A 21,116-nucleotide genomic window follows, 5' to 3' on the forward strand; every position below is an offset into this window, starting at 1 on the left:
TTCCATACAACGCTCTTCACAAGTAAAATAAATGATCAGTCAGCCTACCTACTTTCATTGAATGTGGGTGTTTTATTCAATTTTATAGCATTTGTAAAAATTAAAATTATAATTTTTTTGGAAAAAGCTTCAAAAACATGCTGCAAAAATAGAAGAAAAAACGTCAAAAAAGCGCAGAAACTGTGGCCGGGTTGGCTCAGTGGTAGAGCAGGCGCACATGTACTGAGAGGTGTATGCCTCGACGCAGAGGTCCAGGGTTAGAGTCCGACCTGTGATGATTTCCTGCGTGTCTTCCCCCTCTCTCTCTCTCTCTCTCTCCCCTTTCTCACCTAGCTGTCCTGTCAAAAACTAAAGGCGGAAAAGCCCAAAAAGTAATCTTTAAAAAAACGGCAAAAGTAACAAAAAACTTGGACAAAAAAGTGACAAAATTGTTTGTTTTGATTTCAAATTTTGACCCAGAAAAACTAAAAGTTGCAGGTTGACGGGACGACAACACAAGGGTTAAGTGAACATACTACAGGGGGAAACATTTTCACTAATGAACCGTGAAACTCAGACATTTCTTTGGTATTACAAGTGTTTCTGAAATGTTATGTTTATATGCAGATGATATCATGTTAAATATGCACTAATTCGCTAGCCTCGTGAGAGCGTCCTGATCTGGCGAGCTCCAGTTTTCCACTCTCAGATCAGTCTGGCATCTTGAGACAGAGAAAACTTGGAGCCGTTCGCCAAACGACCGACCAATCAGCGTTGGTTTTGAGGCGGGTTTAGGTGTGACGCAACGAGAAGAGACTGTTCAGTCTAAACAACGTGGTGGCTTCCACGGATGAGATGAGCGTAGCTATCACGCAAGTTTTATCAGAATTACGGTACAGATCCATATCTCAAATGTCAGATTAAAGTGACAAAAATGTAAACAAATGTGAAAAAAGTGACAAAAATGTCAGATTAAAGTGACAAAAATGTAAACAAATGTCAAAAAAGTGACAAAAATGTCAGATTAAAGTGACAAAAATGTAAACAAATGTCAAAAAAGTGACAAAAATGTCAGATTAAAGTGACAAATATGTAAACAAATGTCATAAAAGTGACAAAAATGTCGAAATAAAAACTTCAAAAGGCTCACTGGGGGGAGGGGAGCAACAAAAGTGTCGAAAAAGACGACCAAAACGTTGATAAAGATTTTTCATTTAAAAATTTGACTCAGAAAAACCAAAAGTTACAGGTCGACGGGAAGACAGCGTCACAGAACACTAAAATCATCTCTCATCAACATCACATGATGAAGTATCAAACCGAAGTAGTAGTATTCATTTGCTGCAGAATCGCTCTTATTTAAATTTGGGTATGGACGTGAACTTTCACAACAATCTGGTGTGTAGCTGTTTAATTTTCTCTGGACCAAACTGTGGGTCATGAACCCAGAATGAGTTTTCTGACCTCTTGCGTCTCCATGGTCATCGTCTCGTCTTCGGGCACCTGGATCTCCACGTCGTCCTTCATCCAGCGCAGCGTTGGCAGAGGGAGTCCCCTCACCTCTGCCGGGATATCGATGGCCGCTCCTTTCTTTACGTTGATGGCGTTGTTCTTGAAGAACTTCAGGATGGTGATAACTGGAGCGACTGTGGACAAAAACACCTCTGTCAGCGTTTTGCCTGCTCCACTCTGAACTTTTTAAACATGGAGAGTCTCGCTTTAAGGGTAACTTTGTCTTTTTACAAGCCTAACCCTTCATTTTCCTATGTTCTTGGGTCTAAGTGATTGATAGGAACAACAATCTCTGAAACTTCGAGTCCAGTATTAAGCAAGAAACAAGGTACAATGTAACCCTATAGGACCCACCAGACTCCATGTAAATAATCAGTACTTTTATCATCGTAAAACACACTTCATTCAAAGTGGACAGAAACTAAATCAAACTATCAAAAGCCGTCTTGGTTCATCTTTCCACTGTTCCAACAATCACCACTCTGGTTTGGTTGAAATAAACCCTTAATTCACCCATTTACATGTGGAGATATGCTGGCTCTATACACGCTAAAAGTCCTGATTATTTACATGGAGTCTGGTGGAAATATGCTGGCTCTATACACGCTAAAAGTCCTGATTATTTACATGGAGTCTGGTGGAGTTTGGTGATGGTGATTTCAGGGCTGTTCCATGTTAAACTAAAAGGATCTTACTCTTTAACTAAAAGGTCTATCTCTGTAGGGATCCATCCCATAATGTTGTCAGACTCTTAGAATAATAATCTGAGTCTGTCAGCAGCAACAACAGAACTTGTAGTGACTCTAACTGCTGCTGAACATTAGTCCTGTAGGGTTACATTACAGCTTGGTTCTGGTTTAATACTGGACCAGTTTCAGAGATTGTCGTCCACATCAGACACTCAGACACACACACATAGAGACATAGGGAGCAGGTTTAATTTAACAGTGAGTTTCCTACTTTCGTCGTCTTGGATCATGACGTCGATTGGCTTGGATGGTTCCCCGTCCCCGACCTCGGTGACGGCTTTGACTCTGAACTGGTACTCCTGGTTCTCCGACAGGTTCTCGATGGTTCCGCAGCAGTCAGTGAACATCTTGCGGTTAGCCGGCTCGAACTCTGTGCCGTCAGAGCGCATCTTCTCCACGTAGTAGCCGACGATGGGGCTGCCGCCGTCGGTACGAGGCGGTTGCCACGCCAATGTGACGGTGGTCTGGCTTCTGTCGGTGTAGTGCAGCTTCTCCGGAGCAGACGGGGTTCCTGCAACAGCGTGGGGGAAGTGGGGTTAACGCCGGGAGAACAAGGACTTTAGGGCTCACAGATCTTCTAATTTAAAATACAGTTTTCTCAAACTGTCTGCCAGCGACTCCAAAGCCTAACAGTCAGGAGCATAGATGTGTTGTCTATAATATTAAATTCAAACATTATTATTTGGGATTTTTCCTACGCCGTTTCTCTGATATATTTTGTCAGTGTGCCGGGGTCATGGTTCTAAAGGGTTGTCCTTAGTGTCTTCATTAATCAGAGGGGTGTTTTGGGCGTAACATGCAATCAACCAATCAGAGATCATCTCCCATTCCCTTTAAAAGCCAGGCGCGTTTGGACCTTGGAGCATTGCTGTTATGATGGAGGATTTACACCGTCATATTTTTATTAGTAATCTTCTGCATGTGTGTGTGTGTGTGTGTGTGTGTGTGTGTGTGCTGCTGTGCGTCCCTGTGTGTGTAACAAGCATAGTGTGCACGTGCTGTGCACGAGCCTAGGAGCATTTTACTAATGCTCTGTTAAAATAACAATGAAATGCTGCGTTATTGACTTTAGACCAGGTTGTTGTTGGTCAATGGTGCCATCACTTCCTGCTGCCTCAAGATAGCAATACTCCCAGAATGCACCTGAACACACCTCCCTGTAAGACCAGCACGCCCAGAATGCACCTGAACACACCTCCCTGTAAGACCAGCACGCCCAGAATGCACCTGAACACACCTCCCTGTAAGACCAGCACGCCCAGAATGCACCTGAACACACCTCCCTGTAAGACCAGCACGCCCAGAATGCACCTGAACACACCTCCCTGTAAGACCAGCACGCCATGGGCCACAGATGGGTGCAGGTGCATTTGCTATTTAAACGACGTGGGCGGTCTTAAACTAGCAGAGACTCTTGGATCTGGCTTTGTGCTGTGCTGGGTGCAGGATAGGGCCCTTAGTGTCTAAAGTCATTGATATTTTGTGGGTGTTTACCTTTGGGATCCTCTGCCAGGATGGGTCCGAGGTCGGCAGGCACTCCATCTCCGAACTTGTTGCGTGCGACGACCCTGAAGTCGTACTCCTCCCCGGACAGCAGGCCCTGGACGTCACACTTGCAGGACGCCGTCTCGATGGGCTGGCGGAACAGCTTCATCTTGGCGTCCTTCCTCAGAACCTCGTAGCCGATGATGTCGCTGCCGCCGTTGTCCAGCGGGTCGGACCACGACAGTGTGATGTTCTTCTTGGTCACCACCACCGTTTTCAGGTCCACCACTGGCCCCGGGACGTCTGCAGGACACCAACACAATGTCAGGAAATACTTAAACACTATAGCTGGTCTTTTCATCTGCAGGACACCAACACATGTTTGTTTTCTACCACTGCTGTCTCCAATCTCTTAGACAGATAGACAGACAGACAGAGAGATAGACAGACAGGTAGACAGACAGACATACAGACAAGACAGGTAGGTAGGTAGGTAGATACTTTATAACGGCAAATTACTAAAAAGGCGCCAAAATCAATGGAAAAAGCAACAAATATGAAAAGACTTTAAAAAAGCGACTAAAAAAAGTGACCAAAACATCGACAAAATTAAACTGGACTTTGGCTGTGAAACCTCGATGCTGTTGTGTCTGACCCATAACGCCAGAGACTTGTGTATTTACTGACTATATAATCTATAATATATAATATGTATGTACTGACTATATCATCTATAATATATAATATGTATGTACTGACTATATAATCTATAATATATAATATGTATGTACTGACTATATCATCTATAATATATAATATGTATTTACTGACTATATAATCTATAATATATAATATGTATGTACTGACTATATCATCTATAATATATAATATGTATTTACTGACTATATAATCTATAATATATAATATGTATGTACTGACTATATCATCTATAATATATAATATGTATTTACTGACTATATAATCTATAATATATAATATGTATTTATTGACTATATAATCTATAATATATAATATGTATTTACTGACTATATAATCTATAATATATAATATGTATGTACTGACTATATCATCTATAATATATAATATGTATTTACTGACTATATAATCTATAATATATAATATGTATGTACTGACTATATAATCTATAATATATAATATGTATTTATTGACTATATAATCTATAATATATAATATGTATTTATTGACTATATAATCTATACAACTAATAATAATTTGACTTGGTATCTTTTTTTTTGTTGTTCATGTTTTTGTTGTTATTTCGTCATCCTGTTTGCGTTATGTGTGTATGTTGTGTGTGTATGTTGTGTGTGTATGTTGTGTGTGATGTCTTTGAGCTGCTGGGACCTTGAATTTCCCCTTAGGGATCAATAAAGTGTCTATGTATCTATCATATAATATGTATTTACTGACTATATAATATATAATATATAATATCTATTTACTGACTATATCATCTATATAATATATAATATGTATTTACTGACTATATAATCTATAATATATAATAACTATTTACTGACTATATCATCTATAATATATATAATATGTATTTACTGACTATATAATATATAATATGTATTTACTGACTACATAATATATATAATATATAATATGTATTTACTGACTATATAATATATAATATATAATATCTATTTACTGACTATATAATCTATAATATATAATATGTATTTACTGACTATATCATCTATAATATATATAATATGTATTTACTGACTATATAATCTATAATATGTATAATAAGTATGTACTGACCCATGACGTCCACTCGGGTCTCGGCGGTCTTGGTACCGCTGCTGTTGGTGCCGGAGACTTGGTAGTTTCCGTGGTCGGCCCTCAGCGCCTTCTTGATGATCAGGACCGTGTTTGTTCCCTCCGTCTCCACGATCATGCGCTCCTTGTCCGTTTCCTTCTCGTCTTTGGTCCATGTGACAGCGGGCGGCGGGCGGCCAGTCACCACGGCGGGGAGACGCAGCAGCTCACCGGCCTTGATTATGACGCCGTTCCTCACCGAGATGTCGAAACTCACTGCCGGAATTACTGAAACACACCCACACAGAGACAGTCAGACTCAGAGACAGTCAGACACAGATATATATATATATATATGATGTATATATGGCAATGTTGTATTTGTTTTTTTTATTTGTGTCTTTTATATAGCTGTACACTGTCTGTATACCTCTGTAGGATTCTTTGAATACTTTGCACAAGATATAAAAAGGAACAGTAAGTCCAGTGTTGTTGAGTGTGCGTACCTTGCGGCTCTGTGACAGTGACCGGGTCGGTCACGCCGGGAGCTCCGGGCCCGGCGTCGTTGACGGCGATGACGCGGATGTAATAATCGGCTCCCTCGGTCAGACCGGTCACCGTGTACGTCAGCTCTTTACATCTGAACTCGGTGCTGCGTGTCCAGTTCTTCTCTCCGACCATAACCTGCCACCGCAGAAAACAAAAAAGTGCTGAAGCTGCGCTCACGGCAGGTAAGGGAAATGGAAATGTGAGAAGAGAAAAGCAGAGCCGGCCCGCGGAGAAGGCAAGTTCAAAATATTAAGAAAGAAAACAGCAAAAATGTTGACAAAAGCGTAAAAAACAGCCAAGTTACAGCATCAAAAACATCGGAAGCGAGTTAACATTGTAGCGCGTCAACGTTGTATGTGAATCAGCTTTGAAATTCAATGGGGAGCCATATTTGGCCATTTGTGGGCAGTGCAAAGTCAGGCACTTCAGCAATAGAAGTTAATGTTACAGCTCGTTAGCGTTGCAGCTCGTTGGCGTTACAGCTCGTTAGCGTTACACCCCGTTAGCGTTGCAGCTCGTTAACGTTGCAGCTCGTTAACGTTACAGCTTGTAAGTGTTACAGCTCGTTAGCGTTACAGCTCGTTAGCGTTACAGCTCGTTAGTGTTACAGCTCGTTAGCGTTACAGCTCGTTAACATTACAGCTTGTTAGTGTTACAGCTCGTTAGTGTTACAGCTCGTTAGCGTTACAGCTCGTTAACATTGCAGCTCATTAGCGTTGCAGCTCGTTAACGTTACAGCTCGTTAACGTCACAGCTCGTTAACGTTACAGCTCGTTAATGTCACAGCTCGTTAGCATTACAGCTCGTTAACGTTACAGCTCGTTAACGTTACAGCTCGTTAACGTTACAGCTCGTTAGCGTTACAGCTCGTTAACGTTGCAGATCGTTAGCGTTGCAGCTCGTGTTGTGTCGGCTTCCCGTACCTTCTCCAGGTGGTATCCCAGGATTTCTCCTCCGCCATTGTACAGCGGTGGCTTCCACGCCACGATGACTGAATCCTTCCCTGTGTCCACGATCCACGGAGTGGGGGGGCCGGGGGGCACTGGGAGGGACACAGAGTTATTATTATTATTATTATTATTATTATTATTATTATTATTATTATTATTATTATTATTATTATTATTATTATTATCATTATACCAATAGCTGCCTGGAAGGACAGACAATACTAAAATCTATTCCAGCTTTGTTCTCAAACATCTCCCCCTGATGTCTCTCTCCTGACTGGACCAGAGCGACTTACGGATGGCGTCCATGGCGACGGTGCGGTCGCTGGGCTCGCTGAAGGGCCCGGGCCCGGCCAGGTTTTCGGCGCAGACCCTGAAGATGTAGGTGAGTCCCTCCATCAGGCCGAGCACCTTGACCTCCAGAGAGTTGAGCAGCGCGCGGTTAACCCGCGTCCAGTGTTTGCTGTTCACCTCCTTCCTCTCGATCCAGTAGCCCAGGATCGGGCTGCCGTTGTCTTTCGGCTCGTGCCACGAGATTCTGGTGGTGCTCGCCGTCACCTCGTGGACTCGGGGCGTGCTGGGAGCATCTGGAGGATCTGGGGGGAGGGGGAGGGGAAACAGTCAGTGACCCAACGTTCTTTATACAGCCTCCGTGGAAAAGGCAAAACAATAGGGTTTTATTTTATAACTTTGTTGAAATGTAGTGCTTAGGGAAGGAAAGGAAAGGAGGAAAGGAAGGATGAAAGGAAGGAGGATCAGTTGTTGGGAGCTTATGGAGGATCGGGGGGGTAGAGAGAGAGAAATAGTCAGTAACAGGGCTTTAAATGAGCTTTTTTAATCACCAGCCAACATTTATATAATATAATTTTCCTCCCCCTCTCTCCCTCTCCTCTCTCTCTCTCCCTCTCCTCTCTCCCTCTCCCTCTCCTATCTCTCTCTCCTCTCTCTCTCCTCCTCTCTCCCTCTACTCTCTCCCTCTCCTCTCCCTCTCCTTTCTCCCTCATCCTCTGCTCCTTCCTCCCCCTCTCACAGCAGCAAGCACCTGCCTTCTTTCCCTGCATATTCTCCCTATTAGCCTATAAAATGACATGTTTTCTCATGCGGGGCGGGACGCAAGACACAAAATCAATGCATCTCTATTATTGTGCAGGCATAAATTCTCAGAAATTTGCCGGGAGCGGGCAGGAGCGGGATGAAGAAAACGGCTCTAGACCAAAACGTTATAACGTATGAATAAAAGCTGATGCTATAGCAAGAGCATGTTCCTTTGTTTCTACGTTTCTGTTATCTGGCCTCTCAGCTTTAAATCTTCCTTCACACGTGTGTTTCTGTTTACGTACTGAACATGTTCTGGGCGATCACCGGCTCGGACACGCAGGGGGGCCCGCAGCCGAACTTGTTCTCAGCTGTGACTCTGAAGATGTACTCCTTCCCCTCAATGAGTTTGGTGATGGGGCAGCTGGTTCCCTTCAGCGTGGACGTGACCGTGATCCAGCCCACTGCTTCGTTCCGGTTGTCCTTCTTCTCCAGGATGTAGTTGAGGATCTCGCTGCCGCCATCATCCTGCGGGGGCTCCCAGTTACACACCACCGACGTGCTCCGGATCTCCTCGAAGCTGAAGTTCAGCGGGGCGCCAGGCTTGTCTGCGGAGGAAGAGTCGAGGCAACGGTTATTCCCAGGAGGATTAAGATAACATAAGATAAGTGTCAAGTTCTCAGGGGACTTTACTTCTGCCCAAACTTGAAAATCACTCCCTCCAGAAAAACGTGATTATGTGATCTCATAATTCATCGCATAATCAGCCAAAGTCTGCATATTTATTTCGGGGTTCGTGATTTCATAATCCCCGCATTTTCGTTGCAAAAAAGTCCCATATATCTTATCAGAAAGTTGAAAAATGTTGCGTTTACTTCACACAAGAGCAGCCATTTTCCCCTGTTGCCATGGGAACGTTATGAAGTAATTACGCGATGTGAACATCATCGAAAAGCTGCAAACCCCGCTGCAAATTTCACCGCATAAAACTGCATAAATATCCTGCATATTTCATCGTACTTTTTAAGAAAACGTGCCGCATAATCAAGGATTTTTGCCCAAAACAATCACAAAAAAACTCCACATTTTTCTGGAAGGACTGTAAAAAGGCCTTGGCCATCAACAGGGTTAAATGTAGTCATGGCCTGATGAAGCTTCGTGAAGCAGTGGCTTTATTTTCTGAGCCCACTAGATGGCGCTCTTGGTTTTAAGAGGAATACCTGCATTTTCAAGCTTTTTGGTCTAAACGTCATACCCAAATTAAAAGTGGTACAGCTCCCATATACTCTGACCCTCAGGGATGTGCCTGGTATCACTGGAAAGGAAACACTCTCAAGTGTTTGTTCAGGGTGACTCTAGGCCTTAATGACTCAGAGTTACAGAGGCTAGAATGGAGGGTTTTTATTTCCATCCAAGTCATACATCTGTAAAATGGTTAAAATACACTGCTGTGAACACATATTCCAGCTGACAGACAATCCAGGACATTAGCCACATGTCTCAGCTTACTACAGAAAAAATCCAGAAGCCAAAAGAAATTTTTTCTACATATATGTCTGTGCGTTTTTCTGATTTCCATTTGAAAAGTACAAAGAAAAAAGCCAATAAAGTACAAAATAAAACACTTCTCAAATACACAAACACACCCACATCAATCATACACATACATGAAATAACTATACACATAAATATATAGAAATAAGTCATTATAAACTGCACAGGGTGTGAAATGCTTATATGAGGCCCTGTTTTTGCTTTGACACAGCTCCAGCCATTACAGGGTTAAAATTTCACTGGCACATGTGGTCTCTATCTTCTTGTCTGCTCATTGGCTACAAATGTAGACGGTCCGCGTGTTTGTGTTTGGAGGCGGGAGTTACAAAAACAGTCTGACCAAGATGGCGGAGGTTATCAGCTGCTGTATCATGAACATTTGTACGTGATTAAAATGTTTCTACATGAACATTGGCCATCACTAGTTAAATGGGATCAACTCAAACGGCTTCTTCTCATTCTTATCATTCTTCCTTGCTTTATTTAGTTAGCACAATAAGATAGAATTTTAGATAGATATTCCTGCACGAGATCAACTTTTTGGGGAACAATGCCCGAAAAAACATAGTTTTTGAATTTTTATCTCCTACGTTTTTTCCCCAAAGGTTTTGAAGTCCAAAATCTTTTCCCCAAAAAAAGTTGATCTCGTATGTTCGACACACACACACACACACACACACACACACACACACACACACACACACACACAGGCACTCACTCACTCACACACACACACACACACACACACACACACAGACACTCACTCACTCACTCACACACACACACACACACACGCACAAGCGCGCACACACACACACAGGCACTCACTCACTCACACACACACACACACACACACACACACACACACACACACACAGACACTCACTCACTCACACACACACACACACGCACACGCACACGCGCGCGCACACACACACACACACACACACACACACACACACACACACACACTCACACACACACACACACACACACACACACACACACACACACAGACACTCACTCACTCACACACACACACACACACACGCACACGCACACGCGCGCGCACACACACACACACACACACACACACACTCACTCACTCTCTCACACACACACACACACACACACACACACACACACACACACACACACACACACACAGACACTCACTCTCACACACACACACACACACACACACGCGCGCACACACACACACACACACACACACACACACACACACACACACACACACTCTCTCACACACACACACACACACACACACACACACACACACACAGACACTCACTCTCACACACACACACACACACACACGCGCGCACACACACACACACACACACACACACACACACACACACACTCACTCTCACACACACACACACACACACACACACACACTCACTCACTCTCACACACACACACACACACACACACACACAGACACTCACTCTCACACACACACACACACTGCGTCTGTAGTAGTGGAGTAAAAAGTACAATATTTCTCTCTGAAATGTAGCGGAGTAGATGTAGAAAGTGGCATGAAAAGAAAAGACTCAAGTAAAGTACAAGTACCTCAACATTTGGTACTGAAGTACAGTACTGGAGTAGATGTACTTAGTTACTATCTGTGTGTGTCTTACCGAGGACGTTGACGACGCAGCTGGCGGTGGCGACTCCGTGAGCGTTCTGCACCTGGATGGTGAAGTCTCCGTGGTCGGCGCGGACCGCCTCGCGGATCATCAGCGCACACTGACCCCGATGGGTCTGGTCCAGACCCAGACGCTCCCGCATCGGAGTCACGTACTCCTCCTCCGGCTCCGGGACCTGCAGGGAACCAAGGGAACACTTATTAACGCTTAAAAGAATGTGTATAAATTAGGAGTGCTGACATGAATCACGGCATCGATGCAAAGATTCAGGACAAGGTCAAACATGAAGCTACTTGCTCCACGACAGAAGATTTCAAAAATCTTTGACAAAAAATAGCAACCAAAAATGTCACAAACAGCCACCAAAAACTTTTGTTAAAAATTTCGACAAAAATGTCAAAAATAACATCGGGAAAAACGTCAACAAGAACACCAAAAAAAGCTCTCACAAAGTGACAAAACGTTGAAAAAGGCGCAAACTAAATCGGTTTAGTTGCAGCTCCGAATTTGTTTCCCCGAAAACTTTGACAAAAAAGTCGGAAAAAAAAAACGTGCACAAAAATGGCAAAAAACTTGAACAAAAAAACACCAAAAATGTCAACACAAACGCTCAAAAAACATCGAAAAAAGGTTCCTTTAGCGCCGAAAAAAACGTGCAAAAAGGCGACAAAAGTTTCTGAAAAATACGTCAATAAAAAGACTTAAAAATAGTTTTTTTCTTAAAGTTCAGACCCGTTTCAAGATGAGACAAAATCTTAGAATTCTGTCTTCTGTCCCTCGTTCACAAAAGCAACAAAAACGCCAAAAAAGTGAAAAGAAAAACCCCGGAAAAAACGTCAAGTCAAACGTCGGAAAAAAACGTTGACAAAATGTCAACACAAACGCTCAACAAACATGACAAAAAACATTGAAAAAAGGTCTCATAAGCGCCGAATAAACGTCGTGAAAATGGCTATAAAAAAGTGCAAAAACGGAACAAAAATGTCGGAGAAATACGTCAATAAAATATCCTTAAAAATATTTTTTTTTCTTAAAGTTCAGACCGGTTTCAAGACGAGACCAAAACTCAGAATTCTGTCTTCTGTTCCTTGTTCACAAAAGCAACAAAAAAATAGTCAATAGCCAAAAATAGTCAAAAACCTTTCAGACATCTCTCCAAAGTGGTTCTCTGACACATCCTCTCATCTCATTTATTATGCACTCTGCCTGAAGGATAGATATACTGTATATATATATATATATATACAGTATATCTGACTGTTTGAATTTGACAGAATAATGTTAATGTAACCGTGAGCCCAGTGAAGATTTACACCACTAGGAGTCGAAAAAATGTCAACACAAACGCTCAAAAAAACATGACAAAAAACATCGAAAAAAGGTCCCATAAGCGCCGAATAAACGTCGTGAAAATGCCAAAACAAAACAAAAAAAACGTGCAAAAAGGAGACAAAAATGTCAGAAAAATATGTCAAAAAAGACTTAAAACCTGTCAGAAATCTCTCCCAGTCTCTGACACATCCTCTCATCTCATTCATTATGCACTTTGCCTGATATACATATATATGTATACAGTATATCTGACTGTTTGAATTTGACAGAATGATGTTAATGTAACCGTGAGCCCAGTGAAGACTGACCTCACTAGCAGTACTACGTTAAACCTCGCGGTGTCTGTGAGGACATACCGTGGTCTTGGTCTTCTTCTTCTTCTTGACGATAGGGACTATCTTCTTGCTCGGCTCCTTGGTGACGTCCTCGTTGTTCCTCAGCCAGGTGATTTTGGGATACGGGGAACCGGAGATGTAGGCGTCAATTCGGATCTCCTCGCCCTTCTTCACGCACAAACCGGACTGCACACGGGCGTGGAGCGTCACCTTCGGTTTATCTGAAAACAAAACAAGAGGTATTAAATTCAGAACGTTCTAAAGCTGAGGGTCCTATTTTAACAATGCTAGTGCACGGCGTGAGGCGCCTGGTGCAGGTGCGTTTAGGGCGTGTCCAAATCCACTTCTGCTAGTTTGACGGCTGATAAAAAGTGTCCGTGTGCCGGGGTCATGGTTCTAAAGGGTTGTCCTTAGTGTCTTCATTAATCAGAGGGGTGTTCTGGGCGTAACATGCAATCAACCAATCAGAGATCATCTCCCATTCCCTTTAAAAGACAGGCGCGTTTGGACCTTGGAGCATTGCTGTTATGATGGAGGATTTATGATGTGTGTGTGTGTGTGTGTGTGTGTGTGTGTGTGTGTGTGTGTGTGTGTGCTGCTGTGTGTGTGTGTGTGTGTGTAACAAGCATAGTGTGCACGCGCTGTGCACGAGCCTAGGATCATTTTACTAATGCTCTGTTAAAATAACAATGAAATGCTGTGTTATTGACTTTAGACCAGGTTGTTGTTGGTCAATGGTGCCATCACTTCCTGCTGCCTCAAGATAGCAATACTCCCAGAATGCACCTGAACACACCTCCCTGTAAGACCAGCACACCCAGAATGCACCTGCCCATGGGCCACAGATGGGTGCAGGTGCATTTGCTCGACGGGAAACTGACAACTGGGTTGGTCTTAAACTAACAAAGACACCTAGGTCGGGCTTTGCGCTGGGCCGGTGCAGGGTAGGACCCTATATGACTGTGTTTTCCTCAGGACAAGAAAGGATTTTGTTGAATGAAGTACTTCTCCATGTGTAAACGACAGACGCCTGACTGCAGGAGTGTTTGTGGCGTTTCTTACCGACGGGGTCTGCAGCCTTGACGAGCGGCGTGCTGCGGGACGGCTCGCTGACTCCGGCGGCGTTCTCCGCCCGGACTCTGAACTGGTACTCCGTGTCCTCCGTCAGCCCGGTGACCACGAAGGAGAACCCTGGCACCAGGCTGGGCGTGACGCGCTCGTAGCGCTCGCCGTCCTTCTCCATCTTCTCCACGATGTAGCCCTGGATGGGACAGCCGCCGTCCGAGTCCGGCGCCTTCCAGCTGACCCGGATCGACTTGGACGTCGGGTCCAGAGCCTCCACCTGGATGGGCGGGTCCGGTTTCTCTGCAGAGTTCAGAACAACAACAGAATGTCAATCACGGAGCAGTTTATCCATTTCACCTTTATTTAAACTCCAGAGACCGTTAGGTGGATAATCACGAGACAGAGAACAACTCAGAAAACACCGTCAGGAGAATAATCCAAAGACACTACAACTTCCTGGATTGGAAAACTGATTTGATGAATAAATTAGGATAATAAGGATGCAAAAGAAAGTATAATTATGTAAAGCAATTACAAGAGGAAGTTTGCAGGTTTAAAACCAGATTTCTGGAAATGGGGCTTCTCTGGAGAACTGCAGGGGGTACGTGTCCCCCTAGGGGTACTCTGGAGGACTGCAGGGGGTACGTGTCCCCCTAGACGTACTCTGGAGAACTGCAGGGGGTACGTGTCCCCCTAGGGGTACTCTGGAGGACTGCAGGGGGTACGTGTCCTCCTAGGGGTACTCTGGAGAACTGCAGGGGGTACGTGTCCCCCTAGAGGTACTCTGGAGGACTGCAGGGGGTACGTGTCCCCCTAGAGGTACTCTGGAGGACTGCAGGGGGTACGTGTCCCCCTAGAGGTACTCTGGAGAACTGCAGGGGGTACATGTCCCCCTAGGGGTACTCTGGAGGACTGCAGGGGGTACGTGTCCCCCTAGGGGTACTCTGGAGAACTGCAGGGGGTACGTGTCCCCCTAGAGGTACTCTGGAGGACTGCAGGGGGTCCGTGTCCCCCTAGAGGTACTCTGGAGGACTGCAGGGGGTAGGTGAGATATTTTGCTAAATGTTTTTCAGTTAGAAGGCTGGAGTTACTTCTACTGTGGCTTTTTTCCAAGTTTTTGTCTCTGTTTTTGATGTTTGTCTCCTTTTTTTGAAGGTTTTGTCGTTAGTTTTGACCTGTTCTTGCCTTTCTTCATTACTTTTTTCTACTGTCTTTCTTTTCTTCAAGGTTTTTGTCACTTTTCGGAATTTGTTCTCCCTTTTGTCGCCCTAGTGTTGCCTTCCTTCTTTCTACTGTGGTTTTTTCGAAGATTTTATAACTATTTTAACCTATTCTTGCCTTACTTCTGTCTTTTTCCAAGTTTTGTCTCGTTTTTCCATCAGCATTTAAACATTTTCCAGGTCCAAGTCTGTTGTTTAGTAGTAAAATCTATCACTGTCAGCGCTGTATTCTTCCTCTTTATAGAGACTTTTAGCGGGTACATGGCTAAAAAAAACTGTTCAAAGGGGGAACATTACTGAAAAAAGCTTGAGAACCACCGCTGCAGCCCAATGGCCCTGGCTAACATGTTCACAATATAACAGATGAACTCGAGAAGTTATTGACTCACGTTTGACTTCCTCTGTGATGACGGAGTTGCGTAGGTCCAGGTAAACTCCGGCTCCGACCGCGTTCAGGGCTTTTATTCTGAAGTTGTACTCGCAGTTGATGTACAGGTCTTTGACGTTGTAGGTCAGGACGTTCTCCCCCGACATGACGGGGACGTAGGTCTTCTTGGAGGCCTCGCGGCGCTCCAGCGTGTAGCTGAGGATGGGCGTGCCGCCGTCGTCCTCCGGGGCTTCCCAGCTGATCCTGCACGAGTTCTTGGTGACGTCACCAGAAGTCATGTCTTTACACGGACCGGGGAGTCCTGCAGCATTCAGGGAGGAAGAGAAGCATGTCAGAGGAACAGTTTCTGGGGAAATACACATGATTTAGACTGGTTTATTCTATTCTATTCTATTCTAACGTTTCGGTCTTAGACCTTCATCAGGTAAATTCCTGTCCGGTCAGTGCGCGGGACTCTTCTCTAATACTTTGCTGCTGCAACATTGTGAATTTGTGGGATTAATAAAGGATTTTTAGTCTTGAACATGCAGAGAAAGTAACGTAACAGCACGGCTACAGGCAGCTTTTTCAGAAACACTGAGGTCTACCGTGTCTACTGTAGATTTCTCGCCAAAGATTTGCCCAAAATGTGTCAAGCAAACTAAAGTATGTTTGTAAGACCCGCCCCCAGAGACAGACAAACCAATCAGGAATCAGGAATCCATCTTTCCGCGCATTGATAACTATGGGCTTTTTACTGCGCTGTGTGTCAGAGGGTGGACCATCGTTGGGACTGGTTTTATAAGAAAGCATTATTACTGCACCTCGGATAAATATAAAGTGTGTATATATATATATATATATATATAAGGACACGTTTTTCTTGTTTTTCTCGTTTTTTTGGTGTTGGTGAGGACGATATTTAAAGTAATGTATTTAAACTGCAAGCATGTTTCGTGATCACAGCACGACTACGGTAGCGAGTAGTATGAGAAGCCGAAAATCCGCGTAGGGAGGTTGGTCGGGGGGGTGGATGGGTCAAACAACCAGGACTTTTCACCCCGGAGACCACGGCTCATGTTCCGGTGTGTGGCGTGATGTTTCCCCGTTCTTCTTTTCCGAAACCCAACCTCCTTATAGATGCTTCCCATTACGTGCCGACCAGCACGAATACATTAAGTTCTCAGCAACACGAAATAAACAAGATAATCATGTCCGTGTACACAAATCAATAGATTAAAAATAACGTGACCATTTCACAAACTGCCGTGAGACCGTCTTTGGAGAGAGAGGACGGAGCTCAGGTTACGTCTGTTTAAATATGCAAATGAGGCATTATGTAATGCTAACTTTTAGGGAATTTAGGAGAAATCTACAGACACAAAAAGACAAAGTGGAGTAAATGAATGTTTTCTCTCCCCTCGTCTGAAAGAAGACAAGTTATGGAAGATAGACTTTTTTTTTAGCGATTTCAGTGACGTATGAAATTAACAGCTCAGTTATATGAAGGATAACGTACCGATGACTTTGACGTTGACCGTGCCAGTGGCTTTCCCCAGGCTGTTCTCCAGCGTGATGGCATAGGCGCCGGCATCGGCACGTTTGCACTTGAGCAGCTCCAGATGAGCGCTGTTCATCTCCACCGTCAGCGACAGGCGCTCGTCCGCCTTGCACTCCACCGCGTCCTTCTGCCAAACCATCTTGGGCGTCGGGATGGCCCGGTAGGGGATGTTCAGGTGCAGCTTCTCGCCTTCTACCACAATCACGTCCTTCGCCTCCAGATCCATGGTGGGAGCGCCTTGGGACCAGAGACAGAGCGGTCATATTCAGGGTTAATTATCAGGGTTTTAATTAACTTTTCTTTTAAATTCTTAAAGGGTAACTTTGTTTTCTTTAACATGGACCCTATTTTTCTATGTTTTGTGTGTCTGAGTGTCTGATGTGGACGACAGTCTCTGAAACTGGTCCAGTATTAAACCAGAACCAAGCTGTAATGTAACCCTACAGGACTAATGTTCAGCAGCAGTTAGAGTCACTAAAAGTTCTGTTGTTGCTGCTGACAGACTCAGATTATTATTCTAAGAGTCTGACAACATTATGGGATGGATCCCTACAGAGATAGACCTTTATCTATATAATATATATATATATATATATATATATATATATATATATATATATATATATATATATATAAAATATAATAATGTAATGTAATGTAATGTCATGTAATGTATTGTAATGTAATGTAATGTATTGTAATGTAATGTAATGTATTGTAATGTATTGTAATGTAATGTAATGTATTGTAATGTAATGTAATGTATTGTAATGTATTGTAATGTAATGTATTGTAATGTATTGTAATGTAATGTAATGTATTGTAATGTAATGTAATGTATTGTAATGTATTGTAATGTAATGTATTGTAATGTAATGTAATGTAATGTATTGTAATGTATTGTAATGTAATGTATTGTAATGTATTGTAATGTAATGTAATGTATTGTAATGTAATGTATTGTAATGTAATGTAATGTATTGTAATGTAATGTATTGTAATGTAATGTAATGTAATGTAATGTATTGTAATGTAATGTAATGTAATGTATTGTAATGTAATGTATTGTAATGTATTGTAATGTAATGTAATGTAATGTATTGTAATGTAATGTAATGTATTGTAATGTAATGTAATGTAATGTATTGTAATGTAATGTATTGTAATGTATTGTAATGTAATGTAATGTATTGTAATGTAATGTAATGTATTGTAATGTATTGTAATGTAATGTAAGCTATTGGACACCATAATTTCCTTCAGGATAAATAAAGTATCTCCATCTATCTCTATCCAACAGTATTGTACATATTACTTATCTTTTTTATCTATATTTGTATATATTATACTTGTACCGTGGCTCGGAGAGAAACATATGTTCTCTGTATATGTCTGGCACATATTGCAGAATTGACATAAAGTTGACTTGACGTGTTTAAAAGTGATTTGTGTCTTTGCTTACAGTCGGGATCCTTGGTGAAGACTTTGTCCGAGATCTCGGAGGGATCGCTAACGCCGACAGCGTTGATGGCCCGGACCCTGATGACGTACTTCTTCTCCGGTTTGATGCCGTCCTCGATCCTGAACTTGAGCTCTTTGACGGGTCTGTTGTTGACGCGCAGCCACTTGAGCTCCGGCCGCGCCTCTGCCACCTCCACGTGGTAGCCCGTGATCGGCGAACCGCCATCTTTAGCCGGAGGCTTCCAGCAGACGTTGATGTGCTGCCGGCTGGCGTCCGGGACCGAAACTTCCAGAGGGGGAGAGGGAGCGCCTGGAAAGAGAGGACGGAGCTCAGGTTACGTCTGTTTAAATATGCAAATGAGGCATTATGTAATGCTAACTTTTAGGGAATTTAGGAGAAATCTACAGACACAAAAAGACAAAGTGGAGTAAATGAATGTTTTCTCTCCCCTCGTCTGAAAGAAGACAAGTTATGGAAGATAAATAGACTGAATAATGATGTCTCTCCTTAAAAATGATCCACAGAAACTAGAAATTAGAAGCAATTTTCACAAGTTCACAAGATATTTTTTGTTAGTCTGCAAATGAACTGAAAAACTATGATTTTGTACGAGTGTCTCTCCTTAAAAATGACCTACAATGATCCACAGAAAGTCACAGGAACAACTCCCTGCGTCTGCGTCTGCTACAAGTATTTTATAATAATGATTTAATATCTATGTGGCTCTAGATATAGACTGAATCCTTAAAATGATCCACTATTTTCACAAGTTAACAAGATATTTTGTCGTTAGTCTGCAAGACGATATGTTATGGAAAATAAATGAACTGAAAAACTATGTTTTTGTACTAATTGATCCACAGAAAGTCACAGGAACAACTCCCTCCGTCTGCGTCGAATATTTTATAATGATAATATAATATCTACGCGGCGCTCTCTTACTGGTTGCGTCCTCGACGGTGAGGATCTCGGTGGGTTCGCTGGGATCTCCGACTCCGGCTTCGTTCTCGGCTCGGACCTGGAACTGCACCTCAGACCCTTCGTCCACATCCGTCACCTTGAACTGCGTCTGTTTGTCCGGAGTCTTGCAGCACTTCAGCCAGCGAGTTCCCAGCTTCTCCTTCTTCTCTATCACGTACCTGCGAGGCAACACATCATCGGGTTTTATCAAATGTCCAACAGTTTAAAGCAAAGATCAAACATGAAGCAACGTAAATAAAAATATGAATAATGCGACAAAAAACATCACAAACAGCCACCTAAAACTTTTGTTAAAAAGGCGACAAAAAACATTGGAAAATGTAAAAAATAAACGTAAAAAATATCATCTGGAAAAACGTCAACAAGAACGCCAAAAAAGCGCCAAAAAAATGACAAAACGCTGAAAAAGGCGCAAACAAAATTTGCCAGTTCCGAATTTGTTTTCCCAAAAACTTTGACCAAAAAGTCGGAAAAAACATGCACAAAAACGCCACAAAAATGACAAAAAACGTCGGAAAAAAACCTCAATAAAAAAGACTTAAAAATTGAGTTTTTCTTCAAGTTTCAAGACAAAAACCAAAAACTTAGAATTCTGCCTCTGTTTTCTCGTTCACAAAAGCAACAAAAAAGCGACAAAAAACATCGAAAAAGACGTTGAAAAAATGTCAACACAAACGTTGACAAACATGACAAAAAACATATAAAAAAGGTCCCATAAGCGCCGAATAACGTCGGGAAAATGCCTAAAAAAACAATAAAAACGTGCAAAAAGGCGACAAAAATGTTGAAAAAAAACCGTTGAAAAAATGTCAACACAAACGTTCAGAGTCAAAAACCATCATAAATCTCTCCCAGGGAACCAAAGTGGTTCTCTCACGTATCCTCTCATCTCATCTCATTTATTCTGCACTCTGATGGAAGCCGTGAGCGGGGGTGTGGTCCTACTTGGTGATGGGTCTTCCTCCGTTGCTCTTGGGAGCTTCCCACTTCAGCTCCACGTGTCTCTTGGTGACCTCCACCACCGTCAGAGCGTAGGGGGGCCCAGGGGTCGCTGAACACACAAACACAGATGTAAATTAGCTGTATAGCTAAGAGAGAAGACACACCAGCCTGATAATCGGGCGTCGGGCCGTCTGGCGAGGTCGGTGACTCGAGTCTGGTCGGTGTGTCCCGTGCCGTCGGCCGTCCGAGGAGCCGTCAGCCTTCATTTGGGCCGACCTGACATGTTCAGTCAGAGACAGGGCAGTCGGGACTCATGAAATGGGGAGCGGATGAGCCTCTCAAAATCTGAGTAAAATCTTTTAAACTGACCTTTGTTGATCTGAAATGAAGACAGATTCAGCAACTGCACGGCCAATTTCTCTCTTAAAATGTTTTCAGAAACACGTTTCGGTGAACTATTTTAGTCCAATATGAGATCGTATTCTGAACGAGCCGCCATGACAGTCTGGCTGTGAATTTCCGGAGAAAAAAGAACCACGTGACGCGTTCG

General features: G+C 43.1%; 1 protein-coding gene across 4 annotated transcripts in view; it reads right to left on the reverse strand.

Annotated features, from left to right (window-relative positions):
- The window catches only part of LOC116060878 (titin-like), a 280,598-nt gene that overhangs the window by 105,569 nt on the left and 153,913 nt on the right, over positions 1 to 21,116 (reverse strand). For all 4 annotated transcript variants that reach the window (XM_036003989.1, XM_036003988.1, XM_031314638.2 and 1 more), the window contains 16 exons: positions 20,570 to 20,675; positions 19,586 to 19,782; positions 18,644 to 18,952; positions 17,140 to 17,418; positions 15,643 to 15,942; positions 14,031 to 14,333; positions 12,990 to 13,189; positions 11,293 to 11,476; positions 8,377 to 8,679; positions 7,333 to 7,632; positions 7,010 to 7,128; positions 6,044 to 6,221; positions 5,541 to 5,825; positions 3,735 to 4,028; positions 2,452 to 2,751; positions 1,444 to 1,625 (listed from right to left, as the gene is read on the reverse strand). In XM_036003989.1, coding sequence (XP_035859882.1) covers positions 1,444 to 1,625; positions 2,452 to 2,751; positions 3,735 to 4,028; positions 5,541 to 5,825; positions 6,044 to 6,221; positions 7,010 to 7,128; positions 7,333 to 7,632; positions 8,377 to 8,679; positions 11,293 to 11,476; positions 12,990 to 13,189; positions 14,031 to 14,333; positions 15,643 to 15,942; positions 17,140 to 17,418; positions 18,644 to 18,952; positions 19,586 to 19,782; positions 20,570 to 20,675 — 3,839 coding nt within the window. The remainder of the gene's footprint in view (positions 1 to 1,443; positions 1,626 to 2,451; positions 2,752 to 3,734; positions 4,029 to 5,540; positions 5,826 to 6,043; positions 6,222 to 7,009; positions 7,129 to 7,332; positions 7,633 to 8,376; positions 8,680 to 11,292; positions 11,477 to 12,989; positions 13,190 to 14,030; positions 14,334 to 15,642; positions 15,943 to 17,139; positions 17,419 to 18,643; positions 18,953 to 19,585; positions 19,783 to 20,569; positions 20,676 to 21,116) is intronic.

Source organism: Sander lucioperca, chromosome 8 (genome assembly GCF_008315115.2).
Source record: "Sander lucioperca isolate FBNREF2018 chromosome 8, SLUC_FBN_1.2, whole genome shotgun sequence".
Lineage (NCBI taxonomy): Eukaryota > Metazoa > Chordata > Actinopteri > Perciformes > Percidae > Sander > Sander lucioperca.